Below are 27,921 nucleotides of genomic sequence, written 5' to 3'. Positions count from 1 at the left end.
GTGACAGAGACTGTAATTCCCGTATTGGACCGTACAGTCACCTGAGAACTCACTTTTAGAGTGGAAGCAAGTCTTCCTCGATTTCGAGGGACTGCCGATGATGATATGATGACTCCAAGGCGCCAATGTTGTAAAGGCAGCAGATACAGCTGCAAAAGCTTCGATTGCAACCACCGCAGTGTCTTTGCTGGGTCACTGGCGATTCACCACTGTTAACGATTAAGTAACTATTGTTACAGGCCTGCTACAACCCTCGCCCATGGGCACCTGGGCATTACTACAACAACAACAACAACAAGATTGCAACCCACGGTAACTCCCAACTCCTGCTCCCCGCCAGCGCTTTGCAAAAACTCAACAGCAGCAGCGAGCGAGCGAGCGAGTGCGCGCGCGCGGCAGGCCGGGAGCTGTAGTCCCCCAGAGCCCTCCTCTCCCTCGCGCCAGTGACAACAGAAACTACAAATCCCAGGAGCCGTCGCGCACGGGCTTGTGTTTGATCACGTGGGGCGGGGTGCTGTCCAATGAGGGCCTGGGGGACGGCGGTGGCGACTGGAGCCCTGAGGAGAATTTTTTTTAAACACACACACATCGTTTGTACCTGTGAGTAAATCGAAGGAGGCGAACGGAGTACAGACTGAGGATTTTTTTTTAAATCGAGAAAACTTGTACCAACTTGTGTTTTGGTTTACCCCCCCCCCCCGCCCCGTTTCCCTGGGCCGGCCGCCGCCAGCACCTTCCACCGTCGGCTGTGGTGACAAGAAAAGAGTTGCTTGAAGTTTTGAGAGTCGGGAACGGAAAGCTCGGCTGGTCCGGGAATCGTGAGGAGAGAGAGCGAGAGGGAAAGGGAGAAAGAAAACGGGGATTTAAGGGGTGGGAGGGGAAAGAACAACAATTTTTTTTTTTAAAAAGGGGGAGAAGAGGATGTCTCCGATCGTTGGGCGGCTGTTGGGCGCGACGCTCTTGGCGCTGCTGTCCGCCCGGATCCCCCGCGCCAGCGCCCTGGAGCAGCCTCGCTCCTGCCCGGCCCGCTGCTCGTGCGGCGCCGAGCTGCTGGACTGCAGCCGCAGCAAACTGACCCGCGTGCCGCAGCCGTTGCCCAGCTGGATCACTCGCCTGTGAGTATGCCAAGCAAACTTTCTTCTGCCTTTCCAGAAAAAGTGTTGCTGTTGCGGGGGAGAAAGAAATTTAAAAAAAAAAATGCACATTTTACTCAATGCATTGCAACTAAGTGTTGCTTTAAAAAAAAAATGTTTCAAGGCAAGTGCTGTTGCAGGGAGAAAACAAATGTACATTTTACTAAATGCATTGCTTTTTAAAGAAAAAGTGTGCTGTTGCAGGGAGAAACTACACGGAGAAAGAAACAATCAAAATGCATCTTTTACTAAATGCATTGCAACTTTTTTTTGAAAGTGTTGCTTACTTTTTTTGAAAATGTTTCAAGGAAAGTGCAGGGAGAAAGAAAACATCGCAATGCTTATTTTACTAAATCCATTGCAACCGTTTAAAGTGTTGCTTCCTTTTTTTAATATTTTCAGAAATGTATGCTGTTGCCGAGTGAAAGAAAAAAATGAAATACATGTTTTACTCCATGCATTTGCGACCTTTTTTTTTAAAGCGTTGCTTTCCAAACTTAGTTCTGACAACTTTCTTGCTGCCAATTGGTGCGGGATCGACCGTAAAACTTGCGTGCTCAGTGAGAAAGGTGGGCTTGTGTTCCTCCACAGATGCACTGCGCCGAAGCTTTGGCCCAAATTCTTGCAGAGTATGCAGTGCTGTCAGATCGGTAGAGAAATGTTAAAAGGATTTGGAATGAATTTGCTAAAGTCGTTAGCTTTGAGTGTTGTGGGTAAATTTAAGTCTGGATGATGGATTGTGGTGCCAGTAGACTTAACTGTGTCTGCGTTTGGATCGAGAAATGCATTTTCTGATTGCCATCCAGTTAAAATAGTTGGTACCAGCATCTATAATATAACCAGTACGGTACGATTTAAACCAGTTACATTAACTGAGCCCATAACCACCTTTAGATTGTATTAGTTTACAGTTTGTGTTTATATTCTGAATGCAATAATGTATCTGAACTTACCAAATGCAATCAATTAAACAGTGTCCCAATTAAATTTTACTCTTAATTCGTGGCCATTTGGATTTTCTATTGAAGTTCTTTTGAAGGTAGTTTGCTCAATTGCGCAGTTGACGAAGGGAGGGAATATCTGAGCCGTACAGACTAGGAAGGTCTCCATTTTTGATCCTGCATATGATCTGAGCTCTCCCAGCCAGGATGGTGGAGTGTGATAGTTATTTTGTGCCCTAGTTCGGTGGAGGAAAGTCCACTCTGATTCATGCTTCTGATCGCTATTCAGAAACCTTTGGTGGAAGCACACTTATGGAATGTTGGGTGAGGACAGAATTACACTTGGCCTGTGATGCTCTCTGCAGTGGAAGAGTTTACTATGTGGACTCAAACATGAAAAATGGCCACTGGGGAGCGTACGGTATCCTAATGAGGAGCAAAGGTCCTCGAAAGGAAGAAATATAGAAGAAAGAAATTGATAGAAAAAGGAGGGAGAAAAGCAAGCGAAGGACCATGTAGTGGTTGCAGTAATAGTAAGTAGTGTAATACTGCCCGTAAATCTATTAAGGAAATCTAGGGATTGGCACACTCAACTTTTGCAACTCTTCATCCATATTTGAACATGTGCAGAGAAGGGTCCAAACGTTGAACAAAGCAGGAAGAGTTACAATTAGTTGTGGCTAATTCCCTTCAAATTAGCTCATCTGGAGGTCATGCTGTCTTATGATACATGAATAGCTCTTTTAAAGCACATTTTAAACATTTGAGCGCCAATGGAATCCATGACTTCTGAGGATTTAAATAGCAGTAAATGCAATTGATTTAAAGAAAATAAGTTACTTGATTTGTAGAAAATGTTCCCGTTGCCAAATTAAAATATGTTTGCACTTTGTATGGGTTGCATATTATATAATGGCTTTTAGTACATTATCTCTGGAAATTTGGAAATTAAATGAATTTCTTTGGATGAGAATACTTTTTCGTGTTCTGTGTTCCTCTTTCTCCCCCACCCCCCCCCGACAAAAGTAACTTCTAATATTATTGGAACTTTTTTGTTATATTTTGAAGTTTAGATGCAACAAACTTTAAAATAAATTTTAGTCTGGCAAGTTTTTTCTGTTAAGCAAATTGAACCAGGTATTTTATTGTGCCCTCCTCAACCCCTCTCTTTCACTTCTGTAAAATACCAGCAGCTTCCAAACATGAAATAGAGTTTTCCATGTTTCGTTAAGCAAGAAAGTGGCTGAAATTCTAATTTATACATGGTTAGGATTTCATTTTCATAATATCCGAGGTCAACAGTTAAAAATGTCTGTTCACAATAATATGTAGGAGTTTGGAAATAGCTTAAAAGTAATGTTTTCTGAAAGATAATGGATAGGCTTTTGTGTATGAAGTATGCACTAATTATGAAGTTAATTCAGCAGCTGGATTGTCCTTCAGTTATGTTTGAATTATTCCGTTATTTCAGTCACTTCAAAGATGTCCATCTGTACCCGTACATTCCTCTTGGTTCGTGGAGAAGTGTTTGAGAAGAGCAGCTGTGAATAGTTTCCAGTTGTGTAAACAAGCACTGGCTGTGCTGTTGGTGCACATGCTGTGATTGCCCTTTGGAGAGTTCTACCAGTTCAAAAAAAAATCACAGCGAACATCTTTCTATTTACACCAAACCATGTGTTCATGTTATCAGAGTGTAAATACCTAACCAGCATATTCACCATTAATCAGATCTTTCCTGAGGAAAACAATGGGTTGAGCGAGGGAAGAGTTTCATATAATTCTCTCACTGTCCTCATGTAGGTAACAGTGTGTAAGTGCACATGTAGTACATATATAATATATCAATGTTTAGGCAGAAGATCATTGGTCTATCTAGTCAACAGTTCCAAATCTTCCATTACTGTCCTTGCTGTGTTTCTGGAAGTTTTGCATCCCCTTCCTAATAATCATGAAACAAACTTGTATTTAGATAGTGCCTTTCCTGTCCTTGGGCAATCCCAAAGCACCTCACTTTTTTACTTTTGAAATATGGTTTACAAATACAAACACAGCAACCAATTTTCACACAGCAAGGTTCTACAAAGATCAAACGGAGTAAATATTGTCTGGACACTGGAAGAAATCCCCATCTCTTCTTCAGATAGTGCTATTGGCTCTTGTGTCCACCTGAATAGGCAGATAGAATCCTTCCAGTTCTTCCTTTAAAACCTGTTATATATATTTTTTGTTTCATCATTTGCAGCTCGTAATCTGTTGCGCAATATTATCACCTTTACTAAAAAAAAGTTACCTGAACATTTTTCAATTGACATCCATTATTACTTTAATTTTTGTCTCCTTGTCCGAAAATCTTGTGTCCGGGTTTAAATAGACCCCTCAAGTTTTCCCCCCTCCATCTCTTTATTTTCCTCCCAGGGTAGACTATCTTAATTACTCAATCCTGTAAATTCAGGAAACAGCTTCTAAACTCTCATTTTGGACTCTCATATGTTTTTCCTGTGATATGAAGACTGAAATGTAACCTCAGTACTAAAGGTGATCCCTTGCCATGGTCATATACAACTTCAACATCATCTCTCACACCTTTAACAACTCTCTCGCCAGTAACAATGCATCTCAACATTTTATTTGTTTACAAACAGTTTTAATCTATTCACAAAAGCCTCTGATCGCGTTCCCGCTCTATTACTTCAAGCAATCCACATTCTTGTTCTTCAACTTAATCTCATGATTTTACACTTGTTGAACTTCATCTGCCACCTCTCTGCCCACTTACTTAGCCTATCCACATTCCTTCGAATTACTACCCATTTGTAACATTACTGGATTGGTCACTGCACCCAACTTGGTGTCATCCACAGACATCTTTAACAGCGTTCTGTGCTCTAAATCACCTATACAAATGATAGTGGCATCAACACTGGTAACCCGTTCCACTCTGACACCTCTCCATACACCACCATCCTTAACACCAGCTTAAATCCAGCCCTATACTTTGCTAGATGTCTTGTAATTGTGGAATAATCATGAAAATTGTTTGATTTCCAAGATTTGCTCATTCACTGTTAAGACCTTGTGGCATTGGAATCTGTCAGTTAAGTGTTCAGTGCAAACCAAGTGATATTTTACCAACTAAACTTTTACTTGAACTGTACCTGTGTTTTACATAAATAAGGTAAAAGTGCCAATACACAATTAGCCAAAATGTTTTAAATGTATTGTACAAGGGTTTTAAATTTAGATGTTATTTTGATCACATTGTGGTCCCAGAAATAGCTTGATGTAGCCTCACAAATGAGTGATCGCACAATTATTTATTTATTTCAACAGCAATTTGCATTTCTATAGTCCCTTTTATGAAGCACATCCCAAGATACTTCACCGAGGAGACACAGACTGAGTAATAGAGTTAGCAGAGATGCCAAAAAGATAGCTTTTGAAGAGGCATTTAAAGCTGGAGAGAACAGAAGCATGGTAGAAGGGTTTAGGCAATGTTCCAGAGACTTAGTTGCCACTATTCATCCTTTTTCAGCCAGTGGAAAAGGTATTTACTCTGTAAAAATTCTCCTGACTATTATCAGCTCTTTGGTAATAGAATGGTGCTGATAATGGTCAATAAGCAGGAGGCACAATTAGAATGAGGAAGGTTGGATATTTTTTGTGGTTGCAAGCTAAATAACTATATATGTAGGTGACCCAGGCAGTTCTCAAACTTGGAACATGCATGTTTCTGTTATGTAGTAGAATGAGGATTTGCGCCAGCAGGTCTCCACATAGAGGTTCCCAGCCTTTTCCAGACCCTCCACCTGAGGCACTGAGCAAGTTGTTTCCCCACAGTGCAATAGGAAAGAAGCGGTGTAGTCATTTCAGGCCAATTTGAACGTCTACCAAACATTTAGTCCTGGGAGCAGATTGCCTACTAAGGTGCGAGCCGATGGGTTTGAAAAAAGTAACATTTAATTAATAAACCTCTGACATGTGAGAATTTAAAAATTAAAGCGCTTTTGATTGTGAATCAGGTGTTGAATCTTTTGGGGACCGACTTGATGTTTTGTTTTGTGTGTAAATCCATTTATAGCTGATTTTCACTTTGACTTGACTATTCCAAAGCACTCCTGACTGGCGCCTCTCATTCTGCCCTACGTAAACTGGAGGTGATCCAAAACTCAGATGCCTGTCTCCTAACTCGTACTAAGTCCCGCTTACCCATCACCCCTGTGCTCGCTGAACTACATTGGCTCCCAGTTAAGCAATGCCTCAATTTCAAAATTCTCATGTTTCTTTTCAAATTCCTCCATGGCCTTGCCCCTTCCTATCTCTGTAATCTCCTTGAGCCCCATAACCCCCCCCCCCCCTCCCCCGCCGCCACGAGATATCTGCTAATTCTGCTCTCTTGAGCATCCCCGATTGATTATAATCGCTCAACCATTGGTGGCCGTGCCTTCTGTTGCCTAGGCCCTAAGCTCTGGAACTCCCTGCCTAAACCTCTCTGCCTCTCTACCTCTCTTTCCTCCTTTAAGACTCTCCTTAAAACTTACCTCTTTGTCCAAACTTTTGGTCACCTGCCCTAATTTCTCCTTGTGTGGCTTGGTGTCACATTTTTTGTCTCCTAATACTCCTGTGAAGCGCCTTGGGACGTTTTACTACATTAAAGGCGTTGTATAAATACAAGTTGTTAATACACTTTTTTGTGTCGGAGTCCAGTTCAATTTAGTCAACATTCTAAGCCTATCCTTTAAACTATAACTAGTGCTTTACACCAATGCTAAGTGGTTGTAATGTAACTCCCAGAGTCGGGGCATACCAGATTCCGGAATGAAGTGGAGTCAGACTCTCGTCTACAGGAGGGAATCTCACTCGAATTGTCATACAGACTGAGAGGGCCCTGATCTGATGAGTTACATGATTTCAACTGATGGTCTGCAGTTGTCTCTGTACCTTTTCCAGGGAAGGGGAAAATCAATGTGTTTCATTACTGATTGGCATTAAGTTGTGCTGAAAGTGCAAATGCATGATCTGATGGGGACAGGATCTGGTTTACTGTGATGGCTTCCTTGTTAAATAGCTCACTGAAGCCCATTACCCAGCCTTGTATATTGTATCAGGCAGCTGGTGTCAGCCATAGAGCATGAATCACTGCCTTCAGGATAGGAAGAGTCAAAGAAGAAAACCTTTGGGGAAGGTGGAGAGAAATTAAATTTGGGAGCCAAAAAATGCACTCTGTTGTAATGAGATTCTTTTTTCAGAGCATACTCTTAAGACTGAACTGTTCAATTTGTGTTGGCATTTGAGTAACTTTCAGTGAATTGAATTAGCTCTTTGTTGTCAGTGGATTGCTGTCTGACTCGTTTATTTATTCTTTGAAGCTGTGGTCACAGTCGTAATTGCTTTAAATATTTCAGCACCTGTCAATTGCAGTGTAAATACAAACTTGAAGAAAATTAACTTCTGCTTGAAGATGTACTTCAAAATGAAAACCATAATTATGACCCAAACTAACCAAACAAAGGGTTAATTGGTTATTTTTTTAATGGTGACTTTATTTGTAAATTAGCATAAAGTGCTTATAGCTGGGGTTTTAGGAAGGTTTGTTTATGCAAAGGAAATAGAACTTTAATGGCTATTGTGTGGGGTGGTGGTTGGTGGGGGGGTGGCGGCGGCAAAGTCGTTCTTTGGATTGTTGCCTGTTGTTTTTTGGCTATCGTGTATATAAAGGTCTGTACTGTGCAAGTTTACTAAAACCCAATGGATACATAAATAGTCAAATGAGAGACAATAAACCTGTCTCTTGTTTTTTTGATGGCTTATTTATCTTCCATTAAATGTTTGAGGACAAAATAGGTGGGAGGAAACAAATTTGTGGAGCGACATGTTGTGTTGCATGGTCATGTTACCAAGCATTAGATCTGTCTTGCTTGAGTTTTTTTTTTAAAAAAAGGACCTTCCTGTAACTTTACTTTGGGGTTGCCACTGGTTGTGGAAGACCCATGTCAGGAGGCAGTAGTATAATGGCACTTAACCCAGCATAAAAGCAGCTACACACTAGATAATGAGGGAAAGGCTGAAGGAACAAGTGATGGAATGGCAGTGATAGAAGTGTATACAAGCACCAAGACAAAAGAATTTGTTGTAACAGAAATGAATCACTTCTCAGACCACACATGGTTATAAATGGAACTAATGTTTATCTGGGACTGATTGAGGCAATAATCTAATCAGGGGTTTAGATGATTGCAAATGTGAGAGCAAAGCTCAAGCCGTTGATAATTTCCAAGATTAGATTATAGCCTGAAATCAATCTGTTATCAGTAATTATTTATAATCTAGGTACTACTTTTTGGAAGTTGGAAAGGGAGAGAGAATTCTGCCGCCTTGTCAACACAATAAGACCAATGATTAAGAGATCACTACTGCATTATCAAGAAATAATATCCATCATAAATTGCTCTGTGTTTACAGAACAACGGACACAACTTTGTTTTTAGAATATTTTACCAGTTGTTTGACTTAAATTTACAGTTGATATTAATTTGCTTTGTAGTATATATTGCTCTACTGATAGTCAAGTAAATCCATGGCTCCGTATTAAACCCTATTGCAAAATTCTGTCTAAAGGGTAAATTTTACTTGGAATGCCAATCTTATAGTTCTGTTTTCTGGGCACATCAATAAGTAACTAGACTATGTAGTGGGAAAACATTTGGTATAAACAGTCAACCTTTTGCTGAAATTAGCGCACTAGCTCTTAAAATCCAGAAAAAGACCTGATATTTTATTGTCGTGGCGTTCAGCAAAACACATGGCAATGAGTTGTTCTCCACAGCTGCTTTTCTGTACAATCCAGACCCAAAACTTTTAACATACCAGGCTGATTTATGAGTCACTCAGTATTGGTGTCTTAAAGTAGTTAAAGCTTTGCTCCCCCCTCCCAGCATACTTCTTTTTCTGCTGAATTAGCTGATCTACACCACACTATGGTATTGATTAAAATCTCTTTAGTTTTGCATATACCGAAGTTTTAACTCTAGGATAAACCTTTTTGCAATACAGAAATGGCCCTTGATACCCGTGACCACATGGCAAAAAGTCCTCTGTCCTTGAACACAAATGTAGTTTGCAATTCGCTTAAGTTTATGAAATTAGCCCCTTGGAGCCTTTTGGCCTCCAGTATTTACCCCAGGTGCTGACTGCTTGCTGCATCACTATGCAGCCTTTGTTCCATGCAGGAAGAATATGTGTCTTTTCTTAGTGTGGAGGTATTAATTTCTTACAAGTGACGGCTGTTTTGTCCTGTATGGTTTGGGGCTATTTCCTCACTTTCTTTGTTAACACCTTTCAAAAAAGGCATGAAGAATAGGATTTTTGAAAAGAGAGAGCAGAAGGACTTGCTAATTGAGGTGGGAAACTATTAACTGTTAGCCATTCATTGTTCTTGAATGCACCAGACTCCATTTTTATGCAAATATAAATATCTCGAAGTACTTCTTTTGTGAAGATTTTAAAAATCACTTTTGAAGTTAAGCACTGGGTTCTTAGATCCTGTTTTGGGAGATTGAGTTCTGTGCACTGCTCCTGGCTTTTACATTACATTTTGGGAGTGAATCTACATATGCCGCTGTTAATATGGAGACACTGAGTGCACACCCAGTTTTGGCTCCCCCCAGTTACTGCAAGAGCTGGTATTAACTAACCCAGTGGCATCGTTGTAGACCCTTGTCTTTATGGTTATGCAATGCTGCCAGTTCCTGGAATCCTGGATTGTATCCACTGGAGTTTTGCAGATGGAGGGAGACCTGTCTGTCTTCAATCAGCTGTACTTGTATTTGGACAAACATCTGAAGGTTGCCTATGGAACAAATATTTTCATTAATGCAGATTCTTTACAAATTCATATTTAAAAATACCTGGTCACTGTTGGATTATTCTGTAATTAATGGGCAATTGTTTCCAAGTGTGTTTGTTTGGGTTAAATACACAAGTTACTGATAAAGCCATTAATCCTTGCCCACATCCTGTGATTGAGTAATTCCACCTCCTTCGTTTGTAAGTTCCAAGTTGCCAAAAAGAAAAAAATTAGTGATTTATTTCTATTTTCTCACTAATTTTATCTCCTTCCTTTCCCTCCTTTTGGTACACTTTGGTACTTCAACCGATCATATTCATGAGTAAGTGCTGATAATGACTTAGACAGTCAGGCCACAAAGGTAAAATAGCTGAGTCTGATCCTATCCTTGCCAGATGTTCACACACATTTAGTGGAGGCTGCTGGATAGCCATCAGTAACAGGAGTCTTGACCAAACCCAGTTGTAGCAGCCGATTTGAGATCGGCTAATTTGACACCGAACAGGGATTAAACATGGGTTCTTAATTTTCTGTGTAACTACAGCTATTCATCGGACAATATCACACAGCTGTCTTGGGAGTCAAATTTTTAATATCCTGTCATGTCGGTGTATTCATTTGTAGTACCTGTAGTAGTTTTAACATTTTGTTTTGGATGGTGATTAATCCAGCAGTTGTATGGTATGAGCAGGAGTCTACTTGCAAAATAAATGAAAAGCAAATGCTAACAGTAATTCATTGTGTGATGTGCTGTGAGACGTTTAAACACGTGATAAGGTGCAACATAAATTCAGGTGTTTTATTTGATAGCTGCCTCGCATGACTTTTTTTTAAACCCCAAATGGCTCCTCCGCTCCTAAAAGGAATGACCCACGGTTTCAAGTTATTAGCCACCCTTAAATCCCTCACCCAAATGGCCATTCTTCCTATGCAGGTTTAGTGAGTATATATGTTCCAGGGGCATCCAAGCTTTAGGGACCACATAGTTCCATACCAAAATTGTAATCCATGTTTCCATTCATTTGTTTATGTTTGCAATAGCATTTTAAATTTTGGGAATAGAGCAGAAGTCCTGACAATTTGTACAAAATGATCAGATCGCAAAGTACTTTGTAAATTCCGACATCCCATTATTGAAAGAGCATTATAGCCTTTGAGAATGTACATAATGGATTTATCAGAATGATACCAGGAGTAAGAAATTGTGGTCATAAGGAGAAAGTTGAGGTACTGGGGCAATTTCCACTGAAACAAAGAAGGCTAAAAGAGATTTAATTGAGGTTTTCAAAATTGTGAAAGATTTTGATAGTGACTAGACTAATTGCAGAGTAGTGAAAAGAGATCCTCGATTTAAAATTGCCACTAAGTGAATGAGGAGAATCTAGGAGAAATTTCCTTGTGCAGAGTGCTGTAAGAGTATAAAATACTTTCACAGGGATTAGTTGAGGCAGAGACCATTGCATGGTTTACAGGCAGTGGGTTTCATTTTGGATTGCTTTAGCAAAGAGCTGGTACTCTCTGTTGCACATAAAGATTGCCCACTTGGGTAAGATACTAGACGTCTCACGTTGCATGTGGAGTTTGATACCACAGTAACAAGTCCGCACCTTCAGAAAGACAATTGTATAAATACAGTCTATGGTGAATTAATGCTTTTGTTATGAGCAGACAAATGGTAGGAAATCCCTGTTGTAGATGATTTATATTTTGCTTTTCTCAGCCATGCATCTCTGACAATTGCAAAAACTCATATTTTTCAGCAGTGGGATACTGGATACAGATTTGGAATTCCAGCTGTTTTTAAAAAAAAAAAAAAAATCCTGTAGTCTCTGATCACAACAATCAAATTTAGTGTCCTGACTGAAAACAACTAACCCAGAAAAGGCTGGAGATGATAAAAATGGACCATGTGATTTGTACGAATTAGTGACTGGTATTTGTAAGTGTTACTTTGAACCTATTTGCAAATACTTTCTTTGGTTTCAGTCTACAATAAGTCAGAAATAGTTGACATTAAGTGTTTTTGTAAGTATTGTCTTTCCCTCCCCTCCTAAAGGTAGTGATGACTGGTTGGGTGCAATTTCTGCAAACCTATGGTAGTTGAGTGGCCTTTGGGAGGGGGTTGGAGGGACATGGTAGAGGAGCTAAGGTTTGCCTTCACTCAAAGTCCATATGCACACATCACATCAGGGCTCAGTGGATAAGGACAAGAAGCAGGAACCCTGACATTTTTTCCATCTGTCCCTTGTCCCTTATCCCAATAACACTGAAGGTAATCGATTTGCCACCACTGCAGCTCTGGTACGATCAGTTAACCAAACCTCCTATCAGTCATCAAATCTGGGACCATTTTGGACTCTGGCACAGTTCCAGTTCCACTTCTCATAGTGAAATTGCCTACTGAGCCACTGGGGCAGGATTGATGAGTTTTAATTATACATATGTGTGAATTACCTGGTTTTCTCTTGTACTAGCAGCAGTCCTAAAACATGCCTGTGAAAAAATTCAAATCTCATTTTAAAACTTAATTTGTCAAACTAGTCAAGCCAATTTTAGGTCAAAAGGAGGTAACAAAATCAATAACTTGGAGGCTTAGTTTCTTTGGTCAAAACAACTGTCTAGAATCTAATTCCATAAATGGTGATTGCCTTGGCTTTGGATTTTGTGTGTGTGTGTAAAGAAATTTATATGTGAAGAGGGACGCAGCACTTTTCAAGGGCAAGTTGCCATATGTAGAAAATTCCTTAGCTGAAAATAATCCTTTACTAAAACAAGCTGTTCTTCTAGTAGAGACTTGCACCTATGTTGCTTCCAGACTATAGTGTCTGCATTTTCTAAAACCCAATGCATAAAAGTGGTAAAAGGAAGGCTTTTCCACTAATGGAAAGAGTGTAGTTTGAGTTTTCCCTATCTAGCATTTTGGAGATGAATGTTACTTCAGAATTCAACTGCATTGTTTATCTTCTCGCATGGAGTAGTGTGCCAGTTTTGTTGAAATGGTTCCAAAAAAGTGATCAATAATTTAAAGTCTGTTTCTTAAATGTTTGCATAAGTTTGCTGTAAATTGAGCTTGAGTATGGTTCCAGGGTTCTCAGAAATCTCTTTGTCCAGCTTGTACTTTAGTTTCTCTCATTTCTGCTATAGTTTTTCACATTTTGTAACCCTCTGCAGAAAGTAGTTGGGGCAACTTTACTTAAAATGGATTAAATGCTGTTTTCACAGTCACTGATAGATTACAGATGGGACAGAGCTTGAACTCCAAGTGAAAGTGTCTGGCTCCAGTGTGGCGATCTTGCACAGCAGCATTAGTAATTGGAGGATTTTGTAGTTTAAAGCCTTTGCCAGCTCAGTACATGTTCCGACTGCAGCAGAACAGATCTGCTCGTGTCTGTAGCTGTCTGGTAGGTCCCTTTGCAAACATGCTTCAAATAAATTTTTTCGCAAGGTTTCAGTTTAAGTATCGATTGCAGTTCAAAAACTACTGATCATTGGACTAACTCCACCAGCTTAGTTCTGCAAAACCACTGATTTATAAAGAGGTTATTCTAGTTGAAATTAAACTAGAATAACCTTTTTAGTAATGTGTTGTCTTAACCAAATATTAAGTCAGAAACCAAATTCTTTCCAGTGAACAGCATAAGTTTAAGTAAAGACTGTCAGCCTTTGGCTCTTCTGTATAACGTACAGTATTGGAAATTTGTTAGATCAGTATCCTTGTGGTTCAGTGATGCACATCCAGATTTGCACTTATAATTATATGTTTGAGAAAAGTTTGAGTTATGAAAAGGAAAATGTGTTTTTGTTCTCTTTGTGCTCTCTCCTCGTTCCTTTCCCTCCACCATATGTCTAATGCTTAGAGTAATGTTGATCAACCCTTAATGAGATCAAGCATGGTGCAGTATTATACACTCTCGATTAATTCTTCAGATCCTGTCCTAAAGCATGGTAACAGTTTGAACCCTTATTGGCTGAAAAGTACAGTTTAAATGTTTGGGAAGGTTCAGCACAGTGTAAACATCTTGCACTGCATAATTCTAAATATATTAAACAACAATGTTATGTTTTAAAACAATCTTTGTCTCATATTGTCTTTTGAAGGCAGTGTTCCATACATACTGGGGCACAGTTCTTTTGGCACCAGCAGCTCTTTGGTATATTGTCTAAATAATCATTCACCAAGTGAACCTGGACAGTGATCATTTGGCAGGCTATTTTACCCCATAGGATGTCACAGCTGATCCAGTTTTCACCATGACTATTTAGAAACTGCAAGAAAGTAACTCCTTTGGCTTACTGGGTCACTGCACCACATGTACAATTTCCAGTGTGAATCACTAGAAAGCAGAGCAGGAAAGCAGGCTGACATGCTCTCTGTCCAAGCCCAGGGGCACAATAGTTCCACCACTGCTGGCCTCGTTCAGATGAGTTAATTCAGCACAGACCAAGAATTGAACCTTCATGGTTTGTATAATCTCCCAATCAGTACATTATCCCACTGTTATCGGGGAGCTATCTTTTGTAGTTTAAGACTTAACAGTTTATTTACAAATTTGACTAGTTTGCAGGAGATGTGGGTGCAACTTTATCCCTAACCCATGACCCCAATACTGTTGATTGTGCAGGTAGCATTAGCAGATTATTCTATCGTTCTGTTGTAAATTAAATGCATTGAAATGGAATTGCAAATTAATCCGTAATATGTATCGTATTTTACAGGGATTTGAGCCACAATCGAATTACTTCTATCAATGGCAGCTTATTTAACCATCTTCACAGCCTACGGGAAGTGTAAGTCACACTTTCTTTTGTTCGAGATAAATATGATTCAAGTTGTATGAAATTCTGAACAATTCACTCTTTTATTTATGACTTTTATCTTTTTTGACTTTCAGAAAAATAACCCACAATGAATTAACTGCAGTACCGAGCTTCGGAGTTGTGGCTACAAACATTACCCTTCTTTCACTGTAAGTGACAATTTTTCATTTTTTTTAAAATATTGAGCTTTCTTACTATGTTTGAAGTTTAGAATACCATCAGGCGGGTAGATATGTATATTCATGCTTTGCGATAGTGTGCTGAATTTCCTTGGAAGTTGGGCAATTCAGACCAACCCGATCAGCACATTTTACACTTGCGTGTTATCTGTTGTTCCAGGAGTGTGTCCACTTGGCTCCATTGTTGGCGTTGTAGCCTTTGTGTCAGCAGATTGTGGAAACGAGACTTGTGCCACAATTAAACTCTTAATCTAAGCCGACAATCTAGTGTAGTCCTGAATGGTGCTGCGTTGTTGGAGGTGCTACCCTTTGGATGAGATGGTAAATCGTGGTACCAGCTAGCTGTTTTGGTTGTTCAGGTGACTAAAAGATCCTGTGCATTATTTGAAGAAGAGCAGTTCTCTGATATCCTGACTCCTACAACCAAAAACAGATTAACTGTCTTCATCATTCCACTGTCTTCATCATTCCAGTGTCTGAAGGAAGTTGCTGGTACAGAATGGTCGCTACATTTGCCTACATAACATCCACTTCACTTTAAAAGTAATAGATTGTGTGAAGTGCTATATAAATGCAAGTATTATGAATTGAACTTGTGTTGTTGGAAAACTTTGGTAGCTTTTGCACTGGCTGTTATTTTAAGTCTGATTCTGGGAGATCGGCATCCATGAACTTGCTCTGAGTGTATGACTGCCACCAGGATAAGGGAAGTATAACTACTCGGATTTTGCTTGAGCTGGATTCACAAGCTCAAAGCTAAATATGTCTGTATAGTGGCTTTTAAATTATAGCATTTGTGTACTATGTACATTAGCTGATGGTGTTTTGACACTGAAGCTAAGAAAGCGATGCTGTACTGCTTGATTACTACCTTGTATAGTTTTGCTGGAAGTGAGGTGGGCAGAATAGTTTGATTTCCATCCTGGAGTTTTCACACTGCACTTACAATAGTAACAGCATGAATATATATGACCAGTCAAACGTGACAAGGGAATTGCTATTTGTGAGCCAGTCAAAGTGTTCTCTGGTGGGAATCAGGTATAGGGGAGGGAAGGAGAGGTGTGCTTATGCATTGTAGCTCAGATTCTCTGTAGTAATGATAATTACATTGAAATATCTGAGCACGCGCTGCAGACCCCACCTGTCTGCTCATTTGTCCATCCAATACCTGCAGGGACCAATTTTGTAGTTCCCAACAAAATCTGATGGTAGAATAAGCAACATCATTGAAAGGTAAGGAGTCCCATGGTATTGTAAGCTGAGCTCCAGATATGCATTTTAAACCTTTAGAAGCAGCCAGAAAGCTTAGTGTTTACTGTGCGTAATCTTGCTGATGCCGCTAAATCGAATCTTTTACATAGTGAATGTTAGTTATTGAAGTGTTGCCTCAATTTTTGAAATTGCTTTCAATATCAATGTTTGCAACACCTGGATTTTGTTACAAATTATAGAGCCCTGTTAATCCTGCTATTGAAAGCAATACAATCTTAATAAAAACATCCCTAACTATCATCCAAGTGTCTTTTCAATTGTTATGTTGCACATACAAAGTCCCTTGAATCATACAAAACTGTGCATGGAGTACAGATGTGACATGTCGGCCCATGCCTCCGATTGTGCTCTTATTATTTTTGGAAAAGATGTACATGAGCAGTCTACGTTAACTCTTGCTCATGCCTTTCTCCTTAAGTAAATCTGGCTACCCAAACAGCCTACTTGCAATAGAAAGCTCGTGCAAAAAAACATGGGATTAGAACCTCTTTGGCACAGTGTGTCACCCTTGCAGTGTGCCGTCAGCATTGTCATTTTAAAAACAAAACTTGAAGGCATCCTACACCTACTGTGTTTCCCTCTATAATTTAACACTTGCACAGTGTTGTAAAAGATTCCATATATGGAATTCAGCAGCATAAAGTACCCAGTAATCTTAGAGATTTTTGTGCTGCTAATCAATTTTTAATTTTTCCTTTCCATTGCCCTGCCTTCGTTCTAAAATTTTTCTGCTGTTCATTTTCCCCAAAATTTTTACCTTCAACACCCTTCCCCCACCCGGGCACTGGTCCAATCTTCATCTATCTCTCCTATTGTCCTGAATAAATTGGCGTTTTATAGGGTCCTGTTCTTTGGATGTCATCAGCTTTCTGGTGTTCTGCATAAGTGGTCATTCTATGTGTGAGCTTAGACAGCAAATGGAAATAAGTTATTTAACCGTGAAGGGTAGCGGATCTTGGCCAAATCCTGTGCACACATATATACTTTCAGTGCATATTGAATAGAAGTGGAAAACCAAAACTTTTTTTTGACCGCACCAAGTCCAGGGGTATTGAGGTCAAATGTTGCATCCCAACTGCCATTTACAAGACCGGGGTCAAAACTATGGTCTTCCTGGTCTATATGGGTCAGTGCCATACCAAACGGTACTTATTTTGTTGCCAGTTTTCACATCCTTGCTGTCGTGTAAGCTGCTAACTCAGCATAGCCTGGAAATTGAACCTGTCTCTCCGGCTTAGTTACCTATAGCTTTTATCAACTAAGTCATTGGGAAGCTGAGCAGTGCATTCCTCCCACTAAGCCATTGCAAGACTATTAATAGCTGTTTAATATTCAGATTGGTAGCTCCATTTTCATGTAACTTCTTTATTTGAAGTTTTTTTAGGAAGCTGCAGAAATTGATCTTTGCAGATATTGTATACATATAGAAGCAGCAAAGTGGGTTCTGGAACGATACTGCTGAGACCTTTTTATAGAACCAAACATCACAGCTATAGCTCTGGATGTGGCTTAGCTGAAGAGCAATACCATTATAATCACGATTGATAGTACTATATGGGTCACATGGATATAAAGAAAAGAAAGACTTGCATTTATATAGCACATTTCACAATCTCAGGACATCCCAAAGTGCTTTCCAGCCAATGAAATACTTTTGAAGTTTAGTCACTGGTGTAATGTGAGAATTGCAGCAACCAATTTGCGCACAGTCAAGTCCCACAAACAGCAATGAGATAACAACCTGCACTTCTTCGAAATAGTGCCATGGGATCTTTTGCGTCCACCTGAGGGCAGATGGGGCCTCGGTTTAACGTTTCATCCGAAAGACAACACCTCTGACAATGCAGCACTCCTTCAGTACTGCACTGGAGTGTCAGCCGAGATTTTGTGCTGTGGTCTCTGGAGTGGGACTTAAACCCACAACTCCGAGGCGAAAAAGCTACCCACTGAGCCACAGCTGACTTACCATATAATCTTGTCTTGCACCATTGTCTGAGTGGGATTAGATGACCGTGTGTCTTTTTAAAAAAAAAAACTTTCCTTTCATCCTCTTCTGAAAGCATCATTTTATGTTTGGAGTATAGTTCCACGAAATGCAGCGCATCCTTCAGTACCACAGTGAAGTAGCCATGAGCGTAGACAGTGTATGTTGGTAGGCTAGGGCTGGGCATCCGAGCCAAGCTCCATCCTTTCCTTTTACCTTCACGGCCCCAGATTTGCAAACAAGTGCTTTCCAGCAGGGACAGTGAACCAAAACTCTGGGAGACCAGATAATGAAGCTCAGCTGCACAGTGCATTTGCTACCAACAGAGAGTTTACTTCCGCTTCTATTTTTTTTTTTAAAAGCTTCAGTTAAGATTATGAACATTAAATACCGCTTCATGTAGAAAAGGTTGGCCGTAAGCGAAACAAAGTGGTGTCAGAGGTGAGTATGCAAGAAGACCGCACTGCACACAATGCTCAAATTAAATCATCGATGGGTGAAGACTGTTTCACCTCATAAATGTGTAACAGACCATGAAACCAGTGGTTTTGGGCTTCAACTGACTTTGTCACATACATAGTAAGTCAAGCCTTTGTAAATGAAATAAAACGAAACTGGAGAGATCTGAAGTATTTTTGAACCCATCTGTTATGTCCATATTTTGCACCACCTCTATACGTGGCTCTTTGCACAGGTTTTGACATACATATATAAGATTAATGTTGGCTGTGAAAAAAACAATCCTGTTGGTGACTGCTGGGTTGCAGTTTCAGTGGTGCCAACAGTTCTTTGATACCTCAGCCAAAAAGCCATTGTTCATGTGATTTCTAAACAGTTGAGAGTCGACTGCCTTGGCAGTACATTCAACTGTTTGGGAAGGGGAGAAAGGGGTACCTTTTTTCTGTTTGTGCAAATGTGATGAGCTACGTGTGAAGAGTTTTGAAGCTATATTCTGCAGAATAATATCTTTATTTGCAACTTTGGCACAACCTACTCCTGAGGGCTGTAAATCTCTGGAATTCGCTACCTCAGAGAACTGGGGCATTGAATAAATTTAAGACAGAAATAGACAGTTTCTTAAACGATGAGGGGTTATGGGGAGCGGGCGGGGAAGTGGAGCTGAGTCCATGATCAGATCAGCCATGATCTTATTGAATGGCGGAGCAGGCTCGAGGGGCCGTATGGCCTACTCCTGTTCCTATTTCTTATGTTCTTGTGTGTGGCATTTCCTATTGGAGAAGGAACACACATTTGTAAGCCAGAATATGAAATGTTTTATTCTGTGGTGCCTTTAATGAAAAACAGAATCATTCTACACTTTGAAGGACTTTGACTCATAAGATGAAATGAAACTTTGGAATTAGTACTGAATGTTGCCGGATAAACATGGGGCACTGGCTAATCAGACTCTTCAGGCAAAAACGATACCACTACATGTTCATTTTTAGCAAGATTCTCAATTTTAGCTAATCAAACTTTCATTCACACAGAAAGTAACGCACCACAGTTTCTAGCATGCAATTAACATCTAGGATAATTACTTCAAAATGAGCTGTGAGTTTTGAGGGTTACGTAGCACATTAAATTCCCAGGAAACTGTTCAATTCATTAATCTGATCACAGCTCAATGACTTGCATCTGGTGATTTATTGGGGTTTGTTTTTACTAGACCCAGGTCAGCTGGTGCAGTCAGCATGTCTGCCGTACTGCTTGAATAAGAGCTAAGTGACACATGATATGAATGTGGGTTTTCCAGAAGTGAATGGGAAAAGCAGATGGTGCTAGAGAAATATGTCACTAAGCTTAAAATGCAAACTTTTTATGTACTAATTTTTAAGGATAGGAGGTGAAACCTTAAAAATGTTTCTTGAAAGAATTGTCAGGTGGAGCATGAATGCTCATGTTAATCTGAGTGTGGTCCACAGTGGAATTCTGACAGCAAAACAAAAAGTCTGATTTTCAAAGTTAAATTGACATCCACCATTCATGCATGTTGCATATCAAAGGATGCTTTTATATTGCACGAGGCCTCTATTGATGCAGCCAGCTCATGGTGTGCGAGCTTCATACAGAACCCAAAACTTGCCAGTTTCTCAGTTAGCAAATCTGGCAACTTTACTTTGTTGTTGGTTATGTGAGACCTGTGGCCAGCAGAACTAGCGTGGGGCTCCCTATAAAGGCTACTAAAGACTGTTGTTTTAGCAAAGGGTAGAACTAACAGAATGCTCTGAGTTTTTAATCCCCCCTTCTATCTGCCACATAAGGCTACAAGTAGATTAAGATGGTCTTTCATAAAAAGCAAGTCAATTTGTGCTTTTAAAATTTAAATGTTAAAATGACAACCAAATGACAAAGCTAACAAAAGAGTAACCATAGACTGCTTTGTAGCTTGAGGTGGACATAGCTTTGAAGTGATTAACACATGCTGGGTCATAATAAAATGAGGTGATTTTAGATTGTAGAAATGCGAGAAAGGAAGAGAAGAATGTTGTGTTCAAGCTAAATGTGTCAGTAGATTGATGGCTGTTTATTGGTCTGAGATTTGCAAATTGAGACTGACAAATGGTTTAAAGATACTGGAGTAATGCTATCTAGGCTTGAGCAGTGACCCAGAATGAAGCTTGTATAAAGAGATGGGCAGCTTGTTTTTATAGTTTTATATAACCTATTTTGAAAACTCTTCTCGAAGGACTTTTGGACCAGCATAGGATTGCCAAATGCTTAAAACGGCAACTTCATTGTAATGCACTCTTGTGTTTTTGTGATATATGCATCAGAACTGCAATTCTAGTTCATACTGTTCTATATAAAGTTATTTTTATAAATGAATATAAGTAGTTTTTGGCATTCTTAAAATGTCTCTGCCATAGTTTAAGAAGTCTTAACAATAACAAATAAAAATGTTTTAAGCTTTGAGTGTGGGTAAGAGTAGGAAATAACAGTGTCAATCTTCATTATTATGTAGCCTGAAATATAAAGAGGTATAGTAATTGTAGCACATTAAAATATCAGCTGTCTATAACTATTAGATTAAAGTTGATTTACTAAAAGTTCAATTTAGTAGATTCTGCCCTGAAAATTGAGGACATAAATAAAAATAAACACTTCACGTGACAATGTTACTTTACACTTTGAAAAGATTAAATTCAACATAAAATATGGAGCAATTTTGAACTTTGGTAGTAGGAGATCATGTATCAGTAAATCTCGAAAGGCTGCCTTTAGTTAAATTTAGCTTTAAAGTCATTCCAGTGGCAAGAGCCCCCACTTTGACTGCAGCTTTAGAAGGTAAATGAACTGGCACTCCTGAGTTTAGATGTACAACGTCCTATTTGAAGTGGCTTTTCCATGTGCCTCTCTAGGCAGCTGCACTAGAGCAGTGCTGTAAACCAGCGTTTTTTATGCCATTTGTTTTCTTTTGTTTGATGTGGGCCGAGTGCTCAGTCTGTCCCTATAGGTCTACATTGCAGTTTATCTCTTGCTGGCACATATCGACTGTTGCCAGACATGGAGGCAGGTTCGGTGGCCAAAAATAAAAAAAGTAATTTGCTACTCAAATAGCTTCTCAATACCAGTTGTTGGTGCTGTGGAATCTGCACCAGCGGTTTTAACATATTACAGAAATAAACACACTTTTTTTTCTCTCTCTTTCTCCCTCTCCCTCTCCTCCCTCTCATCCCAATTCAATGCATCAAGAAGATACATGACACTATGGAGTAGGTGATATCAGTATTCGTCCAAGTTTGAGTTTGATTCTTCAAGGTACCTTTTACACACTTGGAATGTGTGAAACTCTGTATCTCATGGTGTATATTTGCAGTGTCTAAATCCAAAGCACTTGGAATTCCTTTCAAATGGTGTTAAGTAGATCTTGTACAAGATAAATCTGAGCTGTGCTCAGTCCTCAGTGTTTTCCCCCAAAGGTAGGCAAACTATACTGTTCACTTTAATCTGTGACCTCCAACTGATCGTTAAGAAGATTATTTGAGCTTATTTATACAGTACTAACCACTTTGTTTAGAGAAAGCTGATGAGAAAACAGCTGCATTTGTCTCAGTCAGGTGATAACTTCATGAATAGGTGATTGTAATGTCTCCACCTTGCCCATCATTCGTCTTTATCTATCTTATGAAACAAGCGAAGCATCAGTTGTATTAAAAAAAATTATACTGTCGAACTAAATGCATCCTTTTGAGAGTTTTTTGTACCGTCTGCAGTGTTTCCAATCTCCAGAAATCAAATAGTGATATAGGAATTTACATTTTTTTAAAACACCCTGCCTGCTGGGAACCTGGTTCCTCTATTTGTAGATGAACGTGAGATTCTAAATAAATTATGTGCCTGAAATAACATTTCATATTCATTGCTCCAGTGTGCTGTGCCAAAGAGTGCCAGTTTATGGCTGTGATTCAACCCAATGAGTCCCCTTAACCTCTGCCAGGCAGTTCAGTCGTGAGGTGGAGAAGTTGGCTATGTCAGCTGTTGCAGACCTCCCAGAAGCAGGCTGTGAAGTGGTATCGCCAGAGGCCTCAGTACAGGTGGCTTGCCCTGGGGAAACCAAATAAAATACCAAACAGTTTACGTTTTTCCCAATAGTACCATATCAAAAGTGGAACCAGTTTTAATGTGACTACGATTTCACAAATTAACCTGGTTTAGGAAAAAAGTGGAAGACAATTTGAAACTACTTTTAAAAAGAATCTCCAATTTTCTCCTCTTCCCTTCAAAGACACTGATTTCCTTACTAGAGCAGTTGCATGTGTAGCAGCCACCCTCCAGTGCCTCATCCAAATGTCTATTTTTCACGTGAGAATCTTGACATAGGTGTCCATACACACACACACACACACACACACACACACACACACACACACACACACACACCTATTACCACAAAATGCTGTTGAAATTTTAATTTGGAATTAAATCGATACACGGAACAAAGAGGAATGTGAAAGGGTGTGGGAAGCAAGCAGGAGAATGGGATTAGAGAAAAACACCAGTGCAGACTTGATTGGCTGAATAACTGACTTCTTTTGTGTCATAACACCTTGGTAATCCCACTTCACCCAATCTTGTCTCTTTCCCCTGTCCTTCCTAATCCATGTGAATCGGAAACTGCTCTTGTATTGCTTTTCTGTCCCGTCGGTGCTGCTGGCTCCTGATATGCAGGTCTTATGCAGGAGGTGGCAGCACCAAAGTAAACGGTGGATTTAATGCAGCTGGGAAGATCCAGTAAATTCAGGTCTTTCCAGCCGCTGGCCTTAACAAACCTGGCAAGTTTCTTTTGATAAAATTTAATGTAGTTATTACTTCCTTGCTAATGCAGGGTGGCAGTGATCTTCCAGTACCATTGTTGGCAGGCTTTTCGACCATAGGTCAGATCAAAGCAGAATCTAGTCCTGTCTTCAACCAACATCTGCAAATACACACTTCCAGCAGGATTATCTAACATTCTAACAGATAAATAAAACCATATAAAAGCAGATTCAGGAGTAAAATCTTTGATGGCTAATCTAAAATCCTACGGCAAAATTGTGTGAAGCTGTCTGAATGTGCTGACAGTTTCGTACAAGCAGGCCAAAGCTTGAATTGTTAGGTTCACATCCAAATTCAAACTGGATATTCAGGTTTTATTCTTTGCAAACATTCTGTTTTGAGTATCTGCTCCAGTTTCAGCTTACAATGTACATTTCTATTGTTTAAGAAAGATTAACTAATCACCATTTCAAGACCATTTGGAACACCAAATACAAAAGCTACCTCCTTGTGAGTAGTTGGTTATATAAGGTGTTTTTTTATTAAGCACGCAGGTAAAAATTTGTTGTTGTTTTACGAATTCAAATGGGCAAGTAACTAACAATTGTGCTGGTATCCATGTATCACAGTCTAATTGTTGTACAGTCCTTCATCTACTCTTTCCTTTGCAATTCATGCAGCAAATTGACTATCATTTTAGATTAAATTTGTAATGTCATTGGAGTGTTTTCATTGAATAAAATAAGTCTGGATATGTGGCTCTCCATATGCTGGTCAAACCTGCCTTTTATACTGGTGGAGGATTTAACGAGGCCAAACAACAACTTGCATTTATATAACTCCAAGTAAAAGAACCTCTCCAGGTGGACAGTGAGCAGGAAGTGAAGGGATCTAAGAGTAGAGACTCTTAATAATGAATTTTCTGGAAAGTTTTTGAAGCATTGGAGTGGTAGTAAGGCAAAACTGGTTTGGAAGAGAATTTCCAGAGAGCAGAAATGTATTGGTTAAAAGATTGGCCTCCAGTGGTTGAGTGGAAGGCCTGGGTCACAGTGTAGAATTGGAAAGAAACAAAGACTTGCATTTATATAGCACCTTTCATGACCTCAGGACATCCCAAAGCATTTTACTGCCAATTAAGTACTTTTCAAGTGTAGTTACCTGTTGTAATGTAGGATTAGGAAAAGCAAAGGGTACGGGCTGAGATGTATGATTAGAAAAACATTTCTGAAGTAAAGCAATTGTGGGGGATTTAAAAATGAGGAATGCAGTCTTAAATACAATTTGCTGGGACATATGTAGTTGGTATTGCTGGGCGAGAATGAGGGTGATGGCTGTGAATAAAATGTGGGAGGGAAAGGTAAAGCTCTCATCAGTTCTCAATACCCACACATTCTTTATTTTTAAAATTTGAATTAGGTTATTACATCATTGCCTATGCTTTGTGTTCTATTTCTGTAACTTTAAAGTTTTGGGCATTTGAGACCATAAACTGATGTGCAACTGTTGGTCCAGTCAGAGTAACTTAAAGGATTCTTAAGATCAAAATGCAAATGAATAATTTGCTGATGATTATAGGAAACTGCACATTATGGTTTAGTATGGAATCATGCAGATAAGAAAGGTCTGCTGAGCTAGCCAGCTCCACACAGGATCGCATTGGGGACGTTGTAGTTGGCCTCAGTATCACTAGATGAGGGAAGGGATAAACTGGGTGAGGTATTGGTAGACTGTTGCTGCTTGCAGAACAATAATGCACCATAAGGCAGTGACGTCAAGAGAGGTAGAGTAAGGAAAGTGTTGGATCTCTTAATTTCCAATAAAATACGAACTCCGATTATAGTTTTAATGGGCCCAAGTTTCCACACGATAAAAAACGGGCGCCCCTCCGAGCTGGGCGGCCGTTTTTCACGCCTAAAATGGCGCCTAAAAAAAAATCCCGATTCTGGAGCGTTCTGCAGCATCTTGTCTGCCTGGCGTGGTGCCCAGGGGGGGCGGAGCCTACACTCGCGCCGATTTTGTAAGTGGGAGGGGGCGGGTACTATTTAAATTAGTTTTTTTCCTGCTGGCAATGCTGCGCGTTGGAGCGTTCGCGCATGCTCAGTGTGAAAAAAACATTGGCACTCGGCCATTTTTGTAGTTCTTTGTAGCTGTTTAATTTTTGAACATTTTTTTAATAAAAGTACATTGCCATCAGCACTTGCAGCCTTCTCACTGTCTCCCTCCCCCCCACCCACCCCCAGGCGGGAAGAACGGGCGCCTCCTACCTCCTCCCCCCCCCCCCCCCCCCCCCGCCGGAAGAACGGGCACCTCCTACCCCCCCCCCCGCGGGCAGAACGGGCGCCTCCTCTCTCTCTCTTTCCCCCCCCTCCGCAGGAAGAACGGGTGCCTCAGGCTGACTGCAGAATTCTCCGTGCCTGAAGCACTTTCACACAGGTAGGAACATGGTTTATTTAATCTTTTCTTTGCTTATAAATGTTTATTCAGGTTGGGTTTATTTGTATAATATTTGTAGAAGTATAAATAAGGATTTATTGTAGAATTTAATGAGTTCCCCCCCCCTCCCCCTCCCCCTCCCCACCTCGTTCTGGACGCCTAATTTGTAACCTGCGCCTGATTTTTTTAATGTGTAGAACAGGTTTTTTCAGTTCTACAAAAATCTTCACTTGCTCCATTCTACTTTAGTTTGGAGTACGTTTTCACTGTGGAAACTTTCAAATCAGGCGTCAGTGGCCGGACACGCCCCCTTTGGAAGAAAAAATTCTGTTCCAAAGTAGAACTGTTCTACCTGACTAGAACTGCAGAAAAAAAAATGTGGAGAATTGCGATTTCTAAGATAGTCCGTTCTCCACCAGTTGCTCCTAAAAATCAGGCGCAAATCATGTGGAAACTTGGGCCCGATGTAACTTTATTCTGGCAGCAGCAACAAGTTCTTGGCTTTAAGCCAAGTCTTTGTCCTTCTGAGACCACATGGCCAAAATGGCTGTACTTATACCTGGTTCAATTTACAGAAAAGAACTCTCCTTCTTTGACCTTATTGGCTCAATTGATGGTCTTTTAACCTTTAATTGGCTCGCTAACCAAGGTCCTAAAATGTCAAGTTGATTGATGACTTAATGCAACATGCTGAGTTACACGTAGCAGCTTTGACTTTGGGTCTGTGAATTTTCACAAAACTGCAGCCAGGCTGCAGAGCTTGAATTCTCTATCAATCCCCCCCTTTGATTCTTTCACAAACTGAATCATAAAACATCAGGTATCACTGGTTAAACATTCTACAAAATAATTTCACACATGTTAATCGAGTTTCCATCTAAAATTTGTTGATGTGTTTCGCCACATGTCCGGACTAATAGCTTCCACAATGGAAGTCTGGTTTTAGTAGGTTAATTAACCTTATTCCAATTTAATCCAAATCAATATCTTAATTCAACCAATAAACAACCTTCCCTTAAGCATAACATACCCCTGTGCCACGTACAGACGGTCTGCTGGGACCCGCAAGGTGTCTCACATGCGGGACAGCAGCTACAGCTGCCTGGTTGCAACACCATTTAATCAACATAAACAAACAATATAAAAGTAAAACAATTACAACAAATAGAATTAAACCTTCCACCTATGAAGTTCCTATTGAACCTAGCCATTCAGTGGCTCCGCTCCACAAAGTGAATGATGGGGGTTACTTAAGTTTTTCTACCTCCTTTTGGATATGCTCCGCAAAGTGGGTAATTTCTTCGGAGCTATCTGGGATATGCGTGCAACACTCCGTTCCGAGTAGGGCGCAAGTACCTCCCTTTTCAGCCAGGATGTAATCAAGGGCCAGTCTATTCTGTAGGGCTACTGTGTGGATTGCGACCATTTCTGCATTAATTTTAACTAGGGCCTCTGAGGTATCATTGGCTACCTGTTCCACAACGGATGCCATGTTAATGGATTCCCTTGCCAGTCTGGCAGTCCCATACCTGGGATCAGAATGGCAAAGAACCTCTGTTTCTGTGATAGCTCTCTTAGGACGGTGTAAATGTTCCGACAGTGACTTTATATGATACAATGTAGGCTAAATAGCAGGATCCCGTCCAATTCTGGGGCAGCCAAGGGTAGGCCTTGTGGCCACACACCCAATAGGTGCCATTATAGGCAATGAATGTTAGCTGTTTCTTTGTCAGCAACACTCTGGGGCCTGTCCAGGCTTTTCCATCTGTTTTATTCGAATCCCCGTTACGGTAAGAATTCCCACATCGGCCCAGTTTGGACGGTTCCGTGGCTTGATTATATTATAATTCTGGGAGCAGTTACTATAACCCATATTTTGGCCTCCTTTGATGTTTCTAATCAGACAGACCGATTCCCCCGGTCTTCCTATTTCCGTTGTATTAGTGATAACAAAAAATGGGGGCCGTTTGGAATTATTGTAGCAAGGTTGGTATCCCCCTTCAAAGGTAGTCAGATTGTAACCAGCTGACTTCCATTTACGTGCTCAGTTTTCCGTATC

The 27,921-nt window shown here is 40.2% G+C and overlaps 1 protein-coding gene across 1 annotated transcript in view; it reads left to right on the top strand.

The window, feature by feature from the left end:
• Positions 1-548: 548 nt before the first annotated feature.
• Positions 549-27,921, top strand: part of lrig3 (leucine-rich repeats and immunoglobulin-like domains 3) — a 69,295-nt gene continuing 41,922 nt past the window's right edge. Inside the window, exons 1-3 of the mRNA XM_070900256.1 lie at positions 549-1,115; positions 14,634-14,705; positions 14,810-14,884. Of these exons, the coding sequence (XP_070756357.1) occupies positions 922-1,115; positions 14,634-14,705; positions 14,810-14,884 (341 nt within the window). The 5' untranslated portion in view covers positions 549-921. The remainder of the gene's footprint in view (positions 1,116-14,633; positions 14,706-14,809; positions 14,885-27,921) is intronic.

The sequence above is a fragment of the Pristiophorus japonicus genome, chromosome 15 (assembly GCF_044704955.1).
Source record: "Pristiophorus japonicus isolate sPriJap1 chromosome 15, sPriJap1.hap1, whole genome shotgun sequence".
Taxonomy (NCBI): Eukaryota; Metazoa; Chordata; class Chondrichthyes; family Pristiophoridae; genus Pristiophorus; species Pristiophorus japonicus.
This window is presented reverse-complemented; position numbering and strand designations above follow the sequence as displayed.